Source organism: Ostrea edulis, chromosome 3 (genome assembly GCF_947568905.1).
Source record: "Ostrea edulis chromosome 3, xbOstEdul1.1, whole genome shotgun sequence".
Classification (NCBI taxonomy): domain Eukaryota; kingdom Metazoa; phylum Mollusca; class Bivalvia; order Ostreida; family Ostreidae; genus Ostrea; species Ostrea edulis.
The window spans coordinates 45105483-45126868 of record NC_079166.1 but is presented as its reverse complement, the minus strand read 5'-3'; the positions used below and the strand labels follow the sequence as shown (position 1 = coordinate 45126868).

Here is a 21386-nt window from a genome sequence, read left to right as displayed (position 1 = left end):
ACCAATGTAATCAAACATTTCACCCCCTATCCACCGTTTAGCACCAAAAAAATACATTTTTTGTAGGAGCAACTGTTGAGCGCTGCCATACAACAAGGGGCATAACTCAATATCTGTTAGATGGAATGGAATTCAGTCCGACCAATTAGATATTACAATAGGAGTACCTCAAGGACCAATACTTGGTCCTTTGTTTTTATACTCCCCGCAACAGGTTGTGGGGGGGTATACTGGAATCGGGTTGTCCGTCTGTCTGTCCGTCCGTCCGTCCGTCTGTTTGTAGACGCAATGGTTTCCGGGCTCTAAAGCGTTATCCTTTCCACCTACCGTCACCATATCATATATATGGACTACCCATGGGATGAAGATGTTCCCTATCGATTTTGGAGTCAAAGGTCACGCGCACTGGACATCGAAGTAGCAATATGGTTTCCGGGCTCTAAACCGTTACCCTTTCCACCTACAGTCACCATATCATACATATGGACTACCCATGGGATGAAGATGTTCCCTATCGATTTTGGGGTCAAAAGGTCAAAGGTCACGCGCACTGGACATCGAAGTAGCAATATGGTTTCTGGGCTCTAAAGCGTTATCCTTTCCACCTACAGTCACCATATCATACATATGGACTACCCATGGGATGAAGATGTTCCCTATCGATTTTGGGGCCAAAAGGTCAAAAGTCAAGCACACTGGACATCGAAGTAGCAATATGGTTTCTGGGCTCTAAAGCGTTATCCTTTCCACCTACAGTCACCATATCATACATATGGACTACCCATGGGATGAAGATGTTCCCTATCGATTTTGGGGTCAAAAGGTCAAAGGTCACGCGCACTGGACATCGAAGTAGCAATATGGTTTCTGGGCTCTAAAGCGTTATCCTTTCCACCTACAGTCACCATATCATATATATGGACTACCCATGGGATGAAGATGTTCCCTATCGATTTTGGGGCCAAAAGGTCAAAAGTCAAGCACACTGGACATCGAAGTAGCAATATGGTTTCTGGGCTCTAAAGCGTTATCCTTTCCACCTACAGTCACCATATCATACATATGGACTACCCATGGGATGAAGATGTTCCCAATCGATTTTGGGGTCCAAAGGTCAAAGGTCACGCGCACTGGACATCGAAGTAGCAATATGGTTCGGTTTGTCATGCCATTTGTTTTTACACTCAGAAAAAAGTTAGTTTATACCTATTACCAACACCCTTTGGGAGATTGGAGTAAGAGGGGGGTATTCTTAGTGAGCATTGCTCACAGTACCTCTAGTTTATTCTATATGTAAATGACTATCCATATTGCTTACAATACTCTGCATCCCATATGTATGCGGACGACACAACCCAAGATGTCTCGGATAAAAGTATAGATGTTATAGAAAAAAATTACATTTGGATCTTAAAAATACTTTACAATGGATAGATAAAAACAAACTTACAATCAATCTCAATAAAACGCAGTGCATGATAATTTGTACAGAGAAAGGATTAAGAAATTGTAAAAAAAAACAAAAAAAAAAACAAAAACAAAAAAAAAAAAAAAAAAAAAAAAACTTTTGATAAATGTGGACAATATCGCCATTGAAAATGTATCATGCGCAAAACTACTTGGTGTTTATGTTGAAAGATGTCTTACGTGGTCTGAACATGTTGAAATTTTATCTAAAAACTTGCAAGCAAATTTAGTATGTTTTCTAGACTAGGTTCATTCTTGTGAACCGAATTATTACTGATAATTTTTAATACAATTGTTTTTCCTCATTTTAACTGCTGTTGTACAGTTTGGGGCAATATGAAAAACAAGGACAGTCTTTAAAAATTATGCAAACTCCAAAAGCGAGCTGCTAGAGTGATTTTAGATAGAAATTTGTATACACCTACAACAGAAATGATGCAGCAATTTAGATGGATGCTTCTGTCAAGACTATTTTGTATTTAGAGCTATCATTCTTGTCTTCAAAGTTTTACATGGTCTACCCCATTATTTAGATGTTTTACAGTATGTTCATGAAATTAGATCTAGAAGTAGATCTACCAGTTTAAGTCAAAGTAATCCATTATATATCCAGATATTGTGGGGTTAACCTTGAAAGTGGGGGGTCAAGGTTAAAGGTCACATTCTCACCAAGTTTTGGGGGTTGATCTTGAAAGTCAAGGTTAAGGATAAATTTCAAGGTCACACATCAAGGTGCGAGCCTCCACAAGCAAAGCAATTCACCACATACCATGCACGTCTTCCCAAAGGGAGACAAATCTTTCAACCTTTCAACAGCTGTCTAGACCAAGTACTAGAGACACAGACGGATGACCGACAATCTATGCATTCCTGGGAGAAACAGTCTCCGCAGAAAAGCTCGGTCAACGTCAAGGATGACTGCATGCAACTCTTTCGACAGCAACCTGACACAGTGTACAATATCAGTCGTATAGATCTGTGACATATGCCCCAATGCCCACTAAAGTGCACATGATCAGGGAAATCACTGTTGACATTGTCCAACTCCAGGTCATTTCCATTGAAATAGCGAAACAGACCTTGTACAATGAAGATCGGTGTAATTGAACTAACCGAGTGCCAGTTTACATATATCTGCCCAACAACATTAGGGCCCCAGTAGTGATTTTTCAGCAATACACAAAACTGACATTCTACACAATTCTCAACTTCTACCCAAATCTTTTTTTAATCTTTGTTGATGACATGCCAATTTCCATTTTCTGCCTACATCAACTCAAACTGAGCTTCCTTAATCACATCAACCCCCCCACCACCACCACCACCACCAACCAACCAACCAAATAACCAAGCTACCAAACATTAAAACATCATTTGTTCATATGTGTTAAAATGATTTTTTTGAAAATCATGTTTTTATCCAAATTTGTATATTTTTGGCATATATACTAATTGTATATCATCATATCTTTTATAATTTAATCAATTTGTACTGATTTGAGAAACTATTTCTGGGTCAGTGTAGTGAGCCACCTTAATTCAGCAAGTTAAACGTCGTGTTTGATATATATTTTTAAGTAACACTGTGAAAATCTGTGACTGCAGTGCTCCAATCCTAAATAGGTAGGACTTCTAACAGCTCTTTTTTTTAAGCAAATACCTGTATTTTAACATTTAGATTAATAATGAGATCACCTTTTAATTCCATTCAAGCATAAATTGTCTGTTAGTCTTTGAACTATTTCATATCTATTAATTTCTCATACTGTGGGTTGTAAACTTCACCCTAGTTTTCATTGGTTCTGTTTCAATCTTTCTTTCCCGCTGTAGTCTTTCTTCCCCACTGTATCCCCGTGGGAATCCGGGTTAGAATAGATCCTCAGTACCCCTTTGCTTGTCGTAAGAGGCAACTGAATGCGGTGGTCCTTCGGATGAGACTGCAAAAACCGAGTTCCCGTGTCACAGCAGGTGTGGCACGATAAAAATCCCTCCCTTCTCAATGACCATAAGAGTCGAGCACAGGCCTAAATTTTGCAACCCTTCACCAGCAGTGGTGACGTCAGAGTGAACTATTCTCGAGAGGGACGTTAAACAATATTCAATCAATCAATCCCGCTGTACTTATCTCTTTGGGTTCAACACTAATCCGCAGTAAATGTACGAACTTTCACATACACACCGGGCTCGTTCGCTTTAAAATTTGATGTGATACATAAAAAAAATACATTTATTATGTACTTTCAATTTCATCTATTCTCTTTTCTTTAAAAGTTTACGGGCATATGTCACACGATATATGCCCGGAAACATCCCGACCCGCAAACATTACGTCACAAGTAAGCCGGAACTACGCCGTTAATTTTCAATTTTTTCTCAAACCAATAAAATGAAATTATTTTTAGTTTCTAAATGAAATTGAAAGTATATAATGAAAAGGTTATAGACTTTGCACTGGCGGCTTTAGAGGGGGCGTTGGGGTATTAAAATTTTCAAAGTTTAGGTTACAAATCAGTGCGTACTATAAAAAAGGGAAAATAAAATCATATCTAAATTAATTGATTCTAAAAGGTGAATGTCAAAATACATAAAGTCCCTAACTCCGTCACTTTCAGGAAACCCTGCGCAGTTTGTAAACGAATGTGATTGTGAAGTCTTCTTTTTTTTTTCATGCTGAAAATCTACAATGAAATACTGAAAAGTTAGAACAGTCAAGTCAAGAATATGTCAAAACAAATAAAAATAAATTAATATGTAATATATAATATCTATCATATGTTATTTGAAATCAGTAAGCACTTTCTCTTTCCTATGTTATCACATCGATTCCTGCGTCACAGCGACAACATACTTATTTTCATCTGACAGCCACATATTAAGAAAGTCTATGATGATTTACCATATTGATGATGTGGCTAAAATATTGCTGAAATTGGTTGGGGGAATATTTTATCACTTACATTATTTTACATAAGTAGGAGAAATAAGCAAATATATATTCTTTCAAAAAATTATAATGTAGAAAAATCCCTAGAAGGGGAGGTAATGTGTTATTGGCCCATAGTCTATCTACATTACTACCAAAGTTATCCCGAAATTCCGTATTGAGAAATAAACTTGGGGAAAATGCCTATTATTTTTGGTCAACTTTTAACTGGGCCCTGGCACTATGCAACTAAACTAATAATATCGCATATCCTAGTTTGTCTTGGATATGCGCATTTATCTCCGTAACTGTATCCTTGTTAGTTTTTACTGAAACACGAGAAGGAGGAGGCTGGTTCTTATATCATTCCGGGAAATTTAATTCTGCAATAGTCTAATATATCACTTCCTTTTTGGAACATTCTTCGAAATGGCGTGGCTGTAGTGTTTATAATAAGTACGAATGTGTTTATAATAAGTACGAATGTTTATGTACGAGTTGTTGTGTGTCTGTGTTGTTATTAAAATGGTAAACTTTTCATGGTGTCTTGTATCTCGATACTACGGTTAAATGCGGTACCATCGACCTATCAGGGTCGATATCACATAAAGTGGCGACGAGGATAAATCGAACAAAGGCCATAGTTAGCCCATATTCAAGATCAAGACTGTGGAAATTGGGGGAATGGCGAAATTCGATCCGAATGGAAATGTACACAACAAGGGATTTCGCTGAAAAAAAATGACTTCGTAGTTTCGGTTTATACAGTCTTGGAAAAGGGGTCCAGGAACCAGGACAATTGAAAGCATTGCTGCTACATTCTGCAGGTAATGAAGTTCAAGATATTTATTATACGTTAGAGGAACGTGCCCCAGGAGAAGATGAAACTGTTTATGATGCCACGTGCAAGTCGCTCACAGACCATTTTTCACCGTTGAAAAATGTGCCTTTCGAACGTTCTTTATTCAGAGCTACATCTCAGCAAGTGAATGAAACTGTTGAACAATCCATAACTCGTTTACGTGAAAGAGTTGTGTATTGTGAATTCGGTGTAGCCCAAGATGAAATGATAAGAGACCAAGTAATTGAAAAATGTTTGTCTCATAGATTAAGAAGGAAACTCTTAGAAATGAAAAACCTTACTCTTGATATTGTCAGACAAACGGCTCAGACCATCGAGTTTTCGGAAAAACAAGCACTCGCAATGGAAGGGAAGGAAAGTCACGTGGTATGAACAGAATCGGTGAATAGAATTCAGGAATCAAGGTATAGAAACAAGCCAGCAAAGAAAACGTCCGATACAATTTGTTTCGCATGTGGAAGAAGAGGCCATAGGAAACGTGATACAAACTGTCCCGCCAAGAAACTGTCATGTCACAAGTGTGGTAAACAAGGACATTTTGAAAAAAATGTGTAAAAGTGAAAAGCAGAGTCATACATCAAAAAAGAAAGCACAACGACAGAGTGTTAGAACTGTTGATGACGCTGAATACGCATTCACTGTGAATAGCTGTGAGTCCAAAAATGTGTTTGTCAATTTAACTGTAGGAGGAGATGAGACCAAATTATTAGTTGACTCTGGAGCAACAGTTAATGTGATGGGAAACAAGTTATGGGAATCCTTAAAGGCAAACAAGGTGAAATGTACAAGTCAAAAATCAACAACAAAACTGTTTGCATATGGAGGGAAACAACTAAATGTTCTAGGTACATTCCAAACTGATGTTCAACTTATGGGAACGAGCAGGACGATAAATGCTGAATTCTATGTTATTCAGGAGGAAGGACCAGGGATTCTTTGTAAAGATTTGGCAACAGAGCTAGGATTGCTGAAAATGGAGATACCACACATTAACATGAATGTCGTTGACAGAAAATCAGAATTGAAGGAAAAACCAAAATGTTTCACAGGAATTGGAAAACTCAGAAACTATTCTCTCAAAATTCCAATTGATCCAGATGTAAAACCTGTGGTACAACCTGTTCGGCGTGTAGCATCCCATTTGCGTGAAAAATTAGAACACAAACTAGATGAACTTGTTTCTCAGGATATCATTGAGAAAGTCAATGAACCGAGTCCTTGGGTTTCGCCTGTGGTAGTTGTTCCAAAGAAGAATTATATTCGTTTATGTGTTGACATGAGGCAAGCAAATCGGGCTGTTATGCGTGAAAGGTATCCTATACCTACCGTTGAAGAAGTGTTACAGGACTTTAATCAAAGCACTGTATTTTCCAAACTGGACATCAAACTTGCATACCACCAAATTGTACTAGATCTTGAGTCGCGAAAGATTACTACATTCATGACTCACAAGGGCATGTATCGTTATAAACGACTTATGTTTGGTATAAGTTGCGCGCCAGAACTGTATAATAAGATCATTCAACAAACACTGGATGGATGTGATGGTGTTCAGAGTATCTTTGATGATATTGTTGTGCATGGGAAAACTACAGATGAGCATGATAAACGATTAGATGCTGTGCTTCAAAAACTTTCTGACTGAGGACTAACATTGAACATTGAGAAATGTCAATTTAACATGACGCACATTGAATTCATGGGACATGTTCTCTCTCAACACGGTATCGGCATGGCTAAATCTAAGGTGTAGGCCATTATGGAGGCTAGACAACCTGAAACTATATCAGAGGTACGGAGTTTCTTGGGATTGGTGAATTTTAGTGGTAGATTCATTGGAAATTTAGCCACTATAGCGGAACCATTGAGGAAGTTGACCCGTAAGAATGTTCCATTTAAGTGGGGACCAGAACAAGCTAAGTCATTTCAGGAATTGAAAGACCAGTTGTCACAAGCTAGTACATTGTGATACTTTGATCCTTTAGCGCAGACCATTGTGATTACCGATGCAAGCCCAGTTGGACTTGGAGCTGTACTTGTTCAAAAACAAGGGACTGACTATCGAGTTATCATGTACGTAAGTAGAACTCTGACTGATGTTGAGAGGCGATACTCTCAAACTGAAAAGGAAACATTAGGTCTGATTTGGGGATGTGAACGTTTTCACATGTATCTCATTGGATCAAAATTCGAATTGTTGACAAATCATCGACCGATGGGGTGTATATTTTCTGTCAAGTCAAAACCGAGTGCGAGGATAGAACGTTGGGTTCTTCGTTTACAATCATTTGATTACCATGTGAAGTACATTTCAGGAACCAAGAACATTGCAGACTCATTATCAATCCAAAACTGTTTAAAAAACAATCGGATAACGATAACACTGAGGGGTATATTCGTAGTATTATAGCAGCTGCAACTCCTATAGCAATCACAACGAAAGAAATCGAATGTGCGTCAGAAAATAATGATGAACTGAGTGATGTACGTAAATGTATCTTATCAGGACAATGGGAGCGTTGTCAATTCAAGGAATATCTACCTGTCAGGAATGAACTTTGTGCTATTGGTCAAATTATTCTGCGAGGCACCAGAATTGTGATACCGAAAAATCTGCTTGTCAGGATTCTTGAATTAGGACATGAGGGGCATCCCGGAATTGTTGTGATGAAGAGAAATTTGCGTTCAAAACTATGGTGTCCAGGAATGGAAAGAAGCGTAGAAAAAACCTGTCGTAGTTGTCAAGGATGTCAATTAGTTAGTGCACCGTCTAAACCAGAACCCATGATAAGAACTCAGCTTCCAGCTGCTCCATGGGAACAATTAGCTGCAGATTTCATGGGACCTCTACCTTCTGGTGATTACGTGTTCGTTTTAGTGAATTACTATTCGAGGTACAAGGTTGTGGAAGTTATGAGATCCACTACAGCAGAGAAAACTGTACAGTGTTTGAAAAAGATCTTTATAGTTTGTTTGGACTACCGTTGTCTATAACTACTGATAATGGACCACAATTCGTGAGTGAAGTGTTTGCCACATATACACACGAGAACCAGATACATCATCATAGAATAACCCCATTGTGGCCTCAGGCTAATGGTGAGGTCGAAAGACAAAATCGATCCCTGATGAAGAGGATTAGAATTGCGCAGTCAGAAAAGAAAAATTGGAAGGCTGAACTTGACACTTACCTCATGATGTACCGTTCATCGCCACACTGTGTTACAAGGAAAAGTCCTTCAGAACTTATGTTTGGAAGGAAGATGTGTACGAAAATTCCTCAGGTATGTGATTTCCATATGGATGATTTTGAAATGCGTGATCAAGATGCGGAGATAAAAGAGAAAGGGAAAAAGACTATGGGGATAAGAAGCGTAGATGTACACAAAGTAATGTTATTCCAGGAGATAAAGTACTTGTTAAACAACATCACAGTGGCCATAGAATTTTATACAGCGTAAATTGGCTTATATATTGACTAGAGTTACCTATACGTGCTTTAACGTGGTTAAACTTTGTTTGTGCTGGATTACTTGTGATTGGGATTTGGATTTCAATTCGCCCGGCTTAAGAATACCGAAGACCAAATCGAACAGGGGGCATCTAGATCCACGAGCAATGACTCCCAATCGCAGCATGCTCAATCAGGAATACAGACTAGGCGCAATAGAAAGACACAGAGGAGCAATGATGCCGATTCCACTAGACCATTGGTCAGCACTAGTCAAAGTTCGTCCAATATAGACTGTATAGCCCATGATGGAGCCCGGCCCAACGATCAGCTTAACGCAGACTCCATAGGCCTATTTCAACCCCCACAGCAGGTGCAGTCCGGGCTCGAATCAATACATACTACATTTAACCAGGTCTCGGTGCCGAGTACAGGTAATGGCATTTCGCACAATATGCAGTATAATGAATTTTCTTAGGGACCACAACCATTACCTGCAATGATCAATTCCAACATTCTAACCAGGCACCATTGGCGTATCATGTTGATAACCACACTAAACACAAAATAGTCAAAGGTGAATTTAGCCACATTGCTTGTACGTGACAGCAGTAAGTCCTATATAGCATCTATTCTCTCAGTCAACAAATTTGGCTAAATCATTGCACATCCTAAGCAATCAAACAAAATCACTACTCTTGAAAGCTGGACGGATGCATTCCTTATATTTACTAGCATATATATTGCTGCTCATCCAGAAAAAAACCTCAGCAATTATTAAAATATATCCACGATGTTAGACTGGAGGGGGTGGGGCAGAAAAGTCACAGTGTTTGCCTAATTATGACGAGCAGTACGTATTACATATGACGCTTACGTATGACAACTATAAATCTGTCTATGGACTGGGGCAGGGTTGACGCAGAACTTCGGCTCATTTACATGACCCCTTCAAACACATCATCCTCGCAGCCACCATCAAATCAATATCTTAAATGCTTTGACTATAATTACAAGGGATCCTGCCAGAAAATTCGTGTAGATATTTACACCGTTGCCTTAAGTGTGGCGATAACCATCCGTCGAGTCAGTGTGCTAAAACCCAAGCAAAGTCGGGCCAACCAGGGGTACGAAACAACAATCAGCCCTTTCGGGCCGATAGCAACCAGTCACAAAGTACTTCCCAAGCCAAACCAGACAACAGTCTGGATATATGGGCCCTGACAAATTCGCAAATAAATAATAATGACTTACCTCCACACTGTTACGATATGTAGAGGATAATTACATTGAAATGTTTAACAATTTGTATCTGAAGTGATTGCATTGTAACATTTGATAATTTGTTTGAAACGTAAAGTAATTAGATCCACCACTCTATTTGTTTGCTCGTTGCCATGGGGCCACGCGCAGCGTCTGGCATACGAGGAGAATTCGACACAAGATGCGGCCATAGCAGATCGACACGGGACTGCATGTCTGAAGAAAAACTTTTCGTAATCAGATAAATCTGATGATGGCGATGTGTGCGTGTCGGTTTCGACGTTACAACACATATCCAACACATTACAGCAGCTCTTGCATTGAAAGTGGTCTAATTCAGGGGTTTAAATTGCAGTATTCAGGTCCTCGGATTCCAATATTTTGTAGAAATCTTATATCAGCCATTGAGGACACAGGATGTTGCAAGAAAAAATCCATAAAGAGGTGCTTGAGGGGAGAATGGCTGGTCCTTTTGACCACCCCCCATTGCATAATTTGCACGTTCCCCCAATAGGTGTCGTTCTGAAGGCAGATGGCGGTTGGCGCATGATCACACATCGTCGGTACCCACCGTCAAATAGTATATACCACCATATTGACCCCGTTCACACATCTGTAAAATGTATTTCTTTTGATACTCTAGTCCACATCATTGGTCTTTTGGGCATAACGAAAGTCGATATCAAAAGTGCGTTCAGGTTAATTCGGGTTCATCCAGCTGATTATGAACTCTTCGCCTTGCATATGAATGGCAGTTTTTATATTGATAAGTGTTTACCTTTTGGTTGCGCCATTTCATGCAAAATTTGTGAAATGTTCTCATCAGTGCATCATGACTTGAAGTATTTTATTTTTGGAGGCCATTGTCGTGTCCTTATGCATACATTTCAGTCTATTGTGTTGAGATGGGAAGACTTTGAACCAGGATAAATCTGTTCAACCCACTAACTGTTTAATTTTTGTTATTGGTTTGGAGATTGATACACGTGTACTATCAAAATGCGAATTAGAATACCTCGAGAAAAGGTGTACGAACTCGTGAACTTCACCTCCTACTCTTCATGGGTCTCGAAAAATAAAATTAAGTTATCTAACTTCCAGAACCTGGTAGGAAAGTTGAATTTTTTTTTTTTTTTTTGGCAAAGCAATACCCGGTAGCAGGGCATTCAACCTTCGTTTTCACAACGCCATGATTGGTCCCACTAAGCCATCGCACCTGCATATGGAGTATATATCTCTCAACTGATTTGATACCGTATCATACGCAAGAGCTTGTTCAGCGAATGGTCAGTTTCTAAATCGAGGCAAGCTACTGACAAACAAGTTGATGGTTCAGGGGTTTTAACAGTCACGTTTAAAGTCAGCATTTTGCAAATTCTATGGTCGTTATAACGATCTAGTTTGCCAATACAACATATCATTGGGTCAAATGCTGTCTGACGTGTTTCATACCGTTTGTTAGACCGTTCGTGGCACACTGATTTTGACTGCGGATAATTCCGTTTACCTGATCAAGATATAGGGTTCATGGCGGTTGTGACCGGTCGACAGGGGATGCTTACTCCTCCTAGGCACCTGATCCCACCTTTGATTTCCAGGGGTCCGTGTTTGTCCAACTATCTATTTTGTATTCCTTATGGGATTTATGAGATTGATTACTGTTTGTTATCTTCACCTTTCATCAGAATCGATCATTCTATGCGGGATGCGGGAAGACATGAATACATGGATAAGTTTTTTTAAGGGGGTTTAATGGCGTAGTGTATTTTCCAGAGAGGGAGTGGGCCATCCAGAACACTAATATATCTTGTCATTTACACATCACTTCCTTTCTGGAACATTCTTCAAAACGGTGTGGCCACAGAATGTTGTACAGCGTAAATTGGCCGATATATTAACTTTAAAATCCCACCATCCCCTTTTCCTGATACTGATGGTTTTTTGTGTTCATTTTCAGGTTGATCTGTCGTTCCAAAGCCTATATTCATTGCAGTAAATTCTGGTTTGCGTTCCGGCACACCTCAGCTCAAATGGAGGAGTGCACCCAATATTCTGCAGCTTCAAGCCATGAACTTGAAGCTTTGCAGTATTGATTGATTATTGAATTGCTGATTGCATGATGAAATTGTTTATCTTAATCCTTGTTTTATTGATTGATTTATTTGTTTATTGTGTTTGTATTGGTGACGTTGTGCACTTAAATTGCGTTTATCCAGTGCACAATTCGCTCACTTGGGGCCGTCACATTTGATTGGTTGATTGTTGAAGGGGCGGCTCTGTGATAGCCCCCAACCATCACCGCCGCCAAGAGCGCCAAAACAAATAATACCGTTCATTATTGATAGTGGTTGTAGTGTTATTTTAGGATAGGAATTGGTGATAGCAAGTCTTCATAAAGATATAAATATCTTATTATGTCTATTGTTATCTAAACCATGTTAACACACGTGTTTGACGATTTATTATAATAATGTTAATTTGGGTAGTACAGCTACATGTACAGCTGGTGACCTTTCAATGTGAGTGAAATATTCTCAATGGGATTAAAGAAACCAATAAATAAACAAACAGAAGTAATGAGTTAGCATTTCTTATATTTCTCAATGACATTTTCGCATTGTCGTTTTTATTTGTTTGTTTCTCATGGTCAATTTTGACATTTAATGCTATATATGGATATATTAGTACATATTGTTATATACAGTATTAGGTTTAACCATATTGGGACATTTATTTCACAGATATTTGTATTAATTACTGCAAAATACATATGTATGTCCATAGTAAATGTATCACAACTTGATCATGAATACTCTAAGTTTTACTGCGACCGTAATCAAACTAAATGTACCATGGGAAAATTGTTTTTGAATTAATGAATCTTTGTTAAATCATCGATATTGGTATATGATTGACGGGCATAGGTTTGACAATGGGTCCTGGCTATTGGATATATTTTGTAAATTTAGAGTGATGGTATGTGCAGGACTTGATCGATGAGAACATAAGGCGACATATCGTGGGTGATTTTTTTTAAAATTTGTAGAACTAACAATTTAGATCAACAAGCTGACAGCATTTCCGAATCTGTATACTTTCACACTAATTAGAGCATGGATCCAAATATACCTGCACTAGGAAGAAATAAACACAAATTCATTTCACTGCAAGAAGGAAACATTATATATCAGTCAATGCTTATACATGTTTTCTATTTTATATACGTGTACTTAGAGTTTGTCGTTAACACGATTCATTTTCATGATCTCTATATGATTCTCTATATTTCTACACAAAAGAATCTGAAACCTTTCAAAATGTATTAAGAAAAATGCTAATAAAAATAAAGGATATAAAAGATTACAAGTAAACTGTGCATGCGTGAAGATATATTGACTGTTCAATGATCTAATTTCAGATACAAACAAAGATTCCTTGAATAAAAATAAACCTACAACGAATAAGAATACGGGTATGTCTTATTTCACACTGACAAAGATTTTTGTCTGATAAAACTCGTTCCTAGTATCGTTGATGTATCAGATTTGTATTATTTTATCTTCCAGATTGTCGCCAAGTACCATCTGATTCCTGCAATACCTGGAAAATCACATGCATAGTGTTTATAATATCATTCTTCAGTCTTGCAGTAGTCGTCGCCGCATATTTATGGGAATTTCATCGGGGCAAAAAAACAAGAGGTGCGAAGTTTTAGTCGAATCAGAGGAAATGAAAATGAAAAATCAGAAATACAGATCTTGAAAACCTGTATAATATGGTTATAGTACAACGGATGCAATATTTGTTCTACTCTGGCTATTCAGCGGAAATATTGCTACCTGGGCTAAAACTAGTTTACTGTTTTGGAGAATATTAAGACAGAATTGAAATTGAATATAATGTTATTTGAATTTGCAAAGTTGCATTAATTTCCAAATATTGAATGAAAGGTGACATATAATGCATGCTAATATAAAATCATGTGTAAAGCACAAAAATCAAATATTCCATTTTTGTTTTCTAGAAGGTAGAGTCAATCAATCAATGCAAAGTTAGTCTCTTTCTCAATTTGTATTCACTCTGCCTGTTAAAGATTTTGAAATGGAATTCATAAAAATGTGTGCATACCCGTAAAAATAAGAGATATTACTTTATTTTAATTACATATGCAGATGACCCTGAGGATGAGGAGATGATTTAAAAACAAAACAGTGACAGCAAAACAGATGTAACTGAAACAAGTGAAAGTTAATAGGACCAGAACTGTTGTATATAGAAAGGGAGGGATATTGAAGAAGAATTATTGTTGGAAGTATGGAAATGTAAATGCTTGATTGATATTGTTGAAATTATAATTATTTAGAATAACTCTAAATTGTAATGGCCAATTTCTTAAGACACAAAACGTACAAGCACCATAGTGTAGAGTTGTTTAAAGGGAAAGGCAACCCAAAAGATTTTTACATGATAAATGATAGGATTAATCATATGATAAAGATTTGTCATACAATTCTGTTTATATATGGCCTAGATAAGCTTCAGTACTAATTTGAAAACGTCAAAAATTGAAATTCCAGCGATCTATAGAGGCTGCCATGATGTGTAACTCTTTCGTATTCAATACCACAAAAATCAATCATATTGACGTCACACCGTCTGCTCCGGTTTTGATGAGATTCTAAGACCATCCAGAGGTGCTTGGGTTCAGGATCCCCCCCCCCTCTCCGAATAAACTGCACGAGTTGATTTAATTATTTTTTCTTGAAAATATTTCTAGTGCATGTCAACAACATCTTGCATACCCATAAAGTCCAAAATAATTCAAAATAAGCCCTTTAAAAAATACCCTCACTAGTTATTAGAACAGAACTTATAATAACCAGTGAGGGTATTTTTTTTTTTTTTTTTAAAGGGCTTATTTTGAATTACATGTATTTTGGACTTTATGGGTATGCAAGACGTTGACATGCATTAAAAATATTTTCAAACAAAAAAAATTAATTAAATTAACTCATTTAGCTTATTCGGAGGTGGTGTGGTCCTGAACCCAAGCACCTGTGAGATCATCAAAGATGTGCATGTGGTAGATCTTACGAATAAATAGGTTGATGCCTTCCTGGCAAGCAGTTAATTACACTAATGCAAAGGGGAGATGTGAAAAAAGGTTGTTTGGGGGTTTTTGTTTGTTTGTTTGTTTTTAATTCCCGACGTAACCAAGTCATTTGAAAAGAAAAAACTACGTAAACTGTGGATCCATCATTTCCCTAATGACAAGTTGAGGTTCAAGACATTGGTATGAAGAACGTTTACCGTCTGCCTTGTATGCGACTCTTTTCTCAATTTCTTCTTGCGAAAGAACGGGCTCAAATCTATACGGCTCCAAACTTAACTGTTCGTAACTTGTCATGTTTACAGTGCTGCTGATGAAATAAACCGAAATAGACGGTGTGACGTCATAAATTAAACTTCAATGGCAATTCTCTTAGCGGCGGGTAATTTAAAATACATGATTGATTAATATTGATTTAATTGTTAAGCAAGAATTTTTGTTGTTAAAGACTGTCAATTACGATATCACTAAGTAATACTTTATTCATAAAAGCAAATATGTGGTTAAGGTTGCCTTTCCCTTTAACAATGAAAATAAAATCAATGTTTTAGAATGTAAGCACAATGTCATTGGTGAATTCATATATTGCAAATTATTGTTGCCTGGAAATTGCATTCAGGAAATGAATCGGAGAGTATTCGCTCGAAGTGTTTAAAAACCACTGTTTCTATAGTGGTATATTTTGAATAGGGACATAACCCATTACATTGGACCAGAAAATATAGACTGTTGAAACATTGATTAAATTTTAAAACTGGTAATAATTGTGTTTTAAGTAACATCTATTTAGAAATATCTTTATGCTCTCCATTTTTATAAGAATATAAAATACTATTCGAAAAAACCGGTTTTCTCATGTCCCGCAGCTTTATTATTTTTCTTGGCAATTAACAATAGAATACATATTGTTGGTTGAAAATTGTTATTTATTAATGACGATTGAAGAAGTTGACAACTTATTTACAACCCCTATAATAAGGAGAAATGTTAAACAATATTCAATCAATCGTTGTTATATATATATGTATATATATATATATATATATATATATATATAAAATATCTTAGGTTTTAAATACACAAGGAATAGTAAACATATTGTATATTGTAAATCAAAAACCAATGTTTATGTGAAGTGAAACAAAGGTTCAATGGTATGTTCATACAAGAAGCTCGAAGTAATTTTGAAGTTTTTCCCAAATATATATGTACAAATATGTAAATAGTTTTGACCTTCAACTATATCATCGTCGATGTATGTATTATATATTAGTCAGTATTATTTATTATTTATCTTTTCATCACCTAGCGATAGAACATGGTCGATTTCATAATATTCCAGGTATGAAAGACTTTGTAAATTTTGTTCACTGTCATATGTTAAAGAAAAATATCATTTTATACTGCTTTGTCCATTTTTAATGAAGTTAGAGAAACATTCTTAAAAACCGTGTGCTTTCAAAGTGGTATAACTGCTGTCAACATCAAATGTTACGTAAATTGGAAAATATTTTTATAAGTATTTGAAATCAAAAGCAAAATCTTTCATAATTGAGGAGATCATCCTTACTATTATTAAATATGTATACATTGTCTTTGGTGATTGTTTGATATGATTTGACTTAAAGGTCAAGTGTGGTAAAAATAGATTTGAAAATAAAGTTTATAATTCATTAAAACCCGTTTTGAAAACTTTATTGCTATGTTTGTTGGGGTTTTTTTAATTCAGGTCAATGCGCAAAATACCTATTCAAAAATGGTAATTTATAGAAACGAATGAAGGAATTATCGACCTTTCCTATGACGTCATCTGAGACAATTGTAGTTGTTTACGCATATTCACTCAAAATCAATAAAAGCGTGAAATCGATGTCGCCGGCACTTTATTAGAAAATAAGCTATATCAAATCATATATATTGTGTGCGATACATTCATGGAACCAGAGCCTCCCTAGGCGTGGTATACTTTTTATTTCCCCTTTACTTATAAACTTGGTAGGAAGCGTAGATACCCTAATTTTGTAACATACGTGACTGTCGCCGACTCAGTTTTTGAAATTGAACAAGCAAATATAAAAATCTGAGAGCGTGTTTTTTAATTTTCTTTGCGTTAATATCATTTGAATTACCTAAATTTTCATTCAATAAAAGTTTAACACCTTTTGCGTATGATTTTAAGCAGTGGTGTATATATTACTCCATGTCGCCAGATTATATTCTGTGACCATAGGGTCAATTAAACACCCAATGTATGGACAAACATTTCGTATTATCTTTATGTTTTTGATCTATTTTGGCGCTAAAATATTCAAAAATTTTGGGAAAATATTCATCAAGCGATATTTGGATGTGGCATTGAGAAGAAGTTATCATTATTCTCAAAATTTTGCATTTCGATTTAAGAAATGTAACATATGATACAAGAAACTTTTTATCAAAACGTATTTGCAGAGCAAATGTTATCCCTTTTATGAAAATCTCGTAGTGTACGGAGAATGAAAATATAAACATTTCTTTTGCAGAAGTCATTGGTTGGTCTGAAATTTGACAAACGTGTCAAGATGTAACATTCGTGATGTAACATTCGTTACTGAAAAATTAATTAAAGGGAATGATAGAACAATTTCCCGCGTATTTTTGCTCTCTGTCTGCATGATGTGGTATACGACATGAACGTCTACTTTGAACATTTGAGTTTGAAAGTCAATACGTGTTAAACTTTGAGAATTAGGATTAATTTTCCCTTACGGTAAGTACTGTTACAACAACTGCAATGTTTGATATACAATATTGATTTAGCAGATGGAATGTTTTGGTCTGAATTTGTTCTTCCGATGTCAAAGAATGTATATTGTATTCCAAATATCTCGAAATTCCTCTGGTGTAAGAATTACATTGAGTAGAACGCTGGTAACATACGTTACTCAAAGTAACGTATGTTACTTAATGAAATGCTTGATTAGACATCAAATATTGAACTACATATTGACAAAATATCATCATTAATGATATGTTTGTTGAATATCCTAGCATATACAGATATCCTCTGCAAGAAATACAGACCACGCTTTTCTCTGCTACTTTCTTATTTATGATACATGTAACTATGCAACTCTACATTTATCAATTTACTAGAATTCGGCATCTATAATATATCTTAGAAATGAAGGGGTTAATCTCTGATGATTGTTCTATGCAATCTTATAGAGAAATCATTAAAAAATATTTTATCTGAGTGTAAAGTATGTTACCAGAAATTCCGTTACGTAATATCATTTTACTTGTTTTTAATTTTTTATTTATTTTTTCAGAAACGGCGCTAGTGAAAGCAGAAGTACAGAATAACTATCATGAAAAAAATGTTTTAAAATATAAGAACAACCATGAAAAAATGTTTTAGAAATAATATTATATGCTTCCCGTATGGCAATACTGAAAAGGTAGAATGTCTGTATAGACAATGAAAATAAAGGTTTAACTACTGGTCAAAGGCTACCATAATGATACATGTACGTTTGATCTCTCAAAATACATATAAGCAACTGCTCATTTGAGTCATTTTGTATGACCTTTGACCTTGTGACTTGAAATCCATGCATATCTATTCATAAGGGGGCACCAGTGTTTCAAGTTTGATGTCTATCGAGCAAAGACTTCTCAACGGACAATAGCTTATGTCCAGAGTAGTTTAACCTTTGTCCTTCTGACCTAAAAATCAATAGAGGACATCTATGTCTTAAGGTTCACGTTAAATATTCATTCATATCACCGCGTGGTGGATTATACTGACAGTCTCTATGGAAAGGTATTCCAAAATAAGCAACAAAAACTTAAGATTCGGTATACATTTAATCAAAATGTTGGGAAATTAAACATTTTCTTTACATTATTATTGTAAACAGATTGTTAGAAATGTGTAAATATGTTTCTTTCCATTTTTTGAATAGAAATGATGTGTTTATAGTAATGAAAGGAAAAATAAGAAACTTAAGTTACTTTCATTGTTTATTATAACAAAGAGCAATCCAGGTTTCAAAATAGGTGTCTGTTATTTCTATCAGAATCATGAGCAGTTATATAGCGAAACATCAATCTTTTACTTTTGTTTTAATCGCATATTTATTGCAAATTAACAAATTCAGAAGAAAAGACACATTTGGTAAATTTCTTTGCTTGTCTACGTTATATTTCTATAAAAATTGGTATTTCCATTGAATTAAGTGATGTCGTTATGATTTTGCAACATCAATCGTAAAGAATAACTGATGATGGCATCATTTTGGCATAATATTTTCATGAATGTACTGTTTTGCAAGTGTTGAAACATGCGTTACATAATTATAGGGTTACTTCATTTACATACAAAAAAGCTATTGTTCTATATCTATTGCTAGTCTTTTGTTTTCATGTTTCATACATATTGAACTGTTCGAGAATAGTTGTTAATCAATTTTATTTTCTGCCATTTCAAAGATATTGAAAGTGATATCTAGTCGTTTTTTTGGTGTGGTTTTTTTTTTTGCGCTCTTAAAATCTTATTGATGACTTTTACAGCGGGTAATTTCTTGTTGTGTTGATTAGATATTTTCTTTGAAAACCTGTATTTATTGTCTTTCGCAAATTAGAAAAATATATGCTCAATCAATTCCAATACAAGTTATGGAATAATACATGGAAAAATTAATGTTTATCTTACATATTATCATGTCAAGGAATCAGTAACAAAGGTTACATGTGAGAAAAATCTCGAAAAATATACCATACTTGGACCTTCAGTAAAAAAACAATTCTGTCATACTTAACTTGAAACAATTTGAGGTAAGTGTTCAACAGATATTTACCATTAATGAACACATGTCCAAGGCAAGATATCGACATTCTGTTGAACAAAAAAGTCCCTGACTACACGTGGAACATGTGGCCTTGCGTTGTCTTGCTGCAGAGTGATGTGGTTTTGCTGTCTCTGTATGAAGGGTATCATATGGCGCTGAATAATTTCGTCTCGATAGTGTACGCCGGTGAGATTTCCATTGACAATTTGTAGAGGGGTCCTTCCACGTGCTGTTATTCCACCCCACACGATAACGTTACCTCCACCAAATTGTCGACGTTACACAACACAAGCGTCCTGGTACCGCTCCCCAACGCGACGATACACTCTACAACGGCCGTCACTGCTATCCAATTGAAATCTGGATTCATCAGTGAAAAGAATATTGGCCAAGTCCTGTATTCTGAATTGCAGATGTCGTCTGCACAACGCTAGTCTAGCGATACGATGACGTTGAAGCAGTACTAGGCGCATCGCTGGGCGTCTTAGTTTGGCCCCGCCTTGGGGTCAGAACCCCTACCCCGGGATCATGAAATTTACAATTTTCGTTGAGGCCTTCCTGCTCTACATCACTATGCATTTAGTTTTTCTTACATGTGTGTGGTTCTTGAGAAGAAGATTTTTGACAATTGGTTAATTTTGGGCACTTTTGCCCCCACCCCTAGGGCCCCAGGGGTGCTGGAGTCCTGAAATTTACAATTTATGTCCCCCTTGTCCCAATGATGCTTCACGCTTAAGGACCAGAGCCACAAACCCCATATTATGGCCCTTAAAATATATAAAAATGAAAGTATGTGTTGAATAGGAGTATTGGTGTTATAAATATGTATCAGAATCCGGGGCTTAAAAAAACATGTTAGATTTTAAAAATAGGAGCACAACTAAAGCTGTATATATACTAGAACCGGATATGGTACCGTATTTCTGTCATTTTCCACCAACAACTGGTTATTTTGTAAAGGTTTTGTCATACTGGTTTCATCTCGCCCAAAATATTTAAAGTATTTTTATAATATACACCTTTTCAATTGACCATAAATGCAAAAATATTTTAGGGCGAGCTATGAGCACTATTTTTATTTTTTTAAAAAAACGATATTCCGGATTGCTGAAAAATATTACGGTTATAATGCGCTAGTGGTGGTAAACTTGAATTTTACAGAAAATATGGCTGGTTTAAGTATCTTATGGAGAAGGAAACTACGTTTTTTATTTCGTGTCATGTAGATGTACATAGGTCATTTTAGTTCGGTGTTTATTTTTAAAGCAAGGGAAATTCCCTCACCTAATAATAGTTTTCGGTTGCAGCTTGTTTTGCCCTTTTACTATAGATGTTCATTTTCAATACCTAGTTGTTTTCATCTTTTAAAGTCGTTCACAATACATCTTCATTGCATCGTTGCTTAAAAACTGTGTACAATTTTGGTAGTTTTACATTATTATCATAAACATTATCATTGAACGAAACGACAGTTACCG

At 36.1% G+C, this 21386-nt stretch overlaps 1 protein-coding gene across 1 annotated transcript in view; it reads left to right on the top strand.

Moving 5' to 3' along the window:
- The window catches only part of LOC125676951 (uncharacterized), a 184807-nt gene extending 170042 nt beyond the window's left edge, over nt 1–14765 (top strand). Inside the window, exons 15-18 of the mRNA XM_056157908.1 lie at nt 13385–13438; nt 13533–13667; nt 13991–14017; nt 14139–14765. Of these exons, the coding sequence (XP_056013883.1) occupies nt 13385–13438; nt 13533–13667; nt 13991–14017; nt 14139–14167 (245 nt within the window). The 3' untranslated portion in view covers nt 14168–14765. The remainder of the gene's footprint in view (nt 1–13384; nt 13439–13532; nt 13668–13990; nt 14018–14138) is intronic.
- The last annotated feature ends 6621 nt before the right edge of the window (nt 14766–21386 follow it).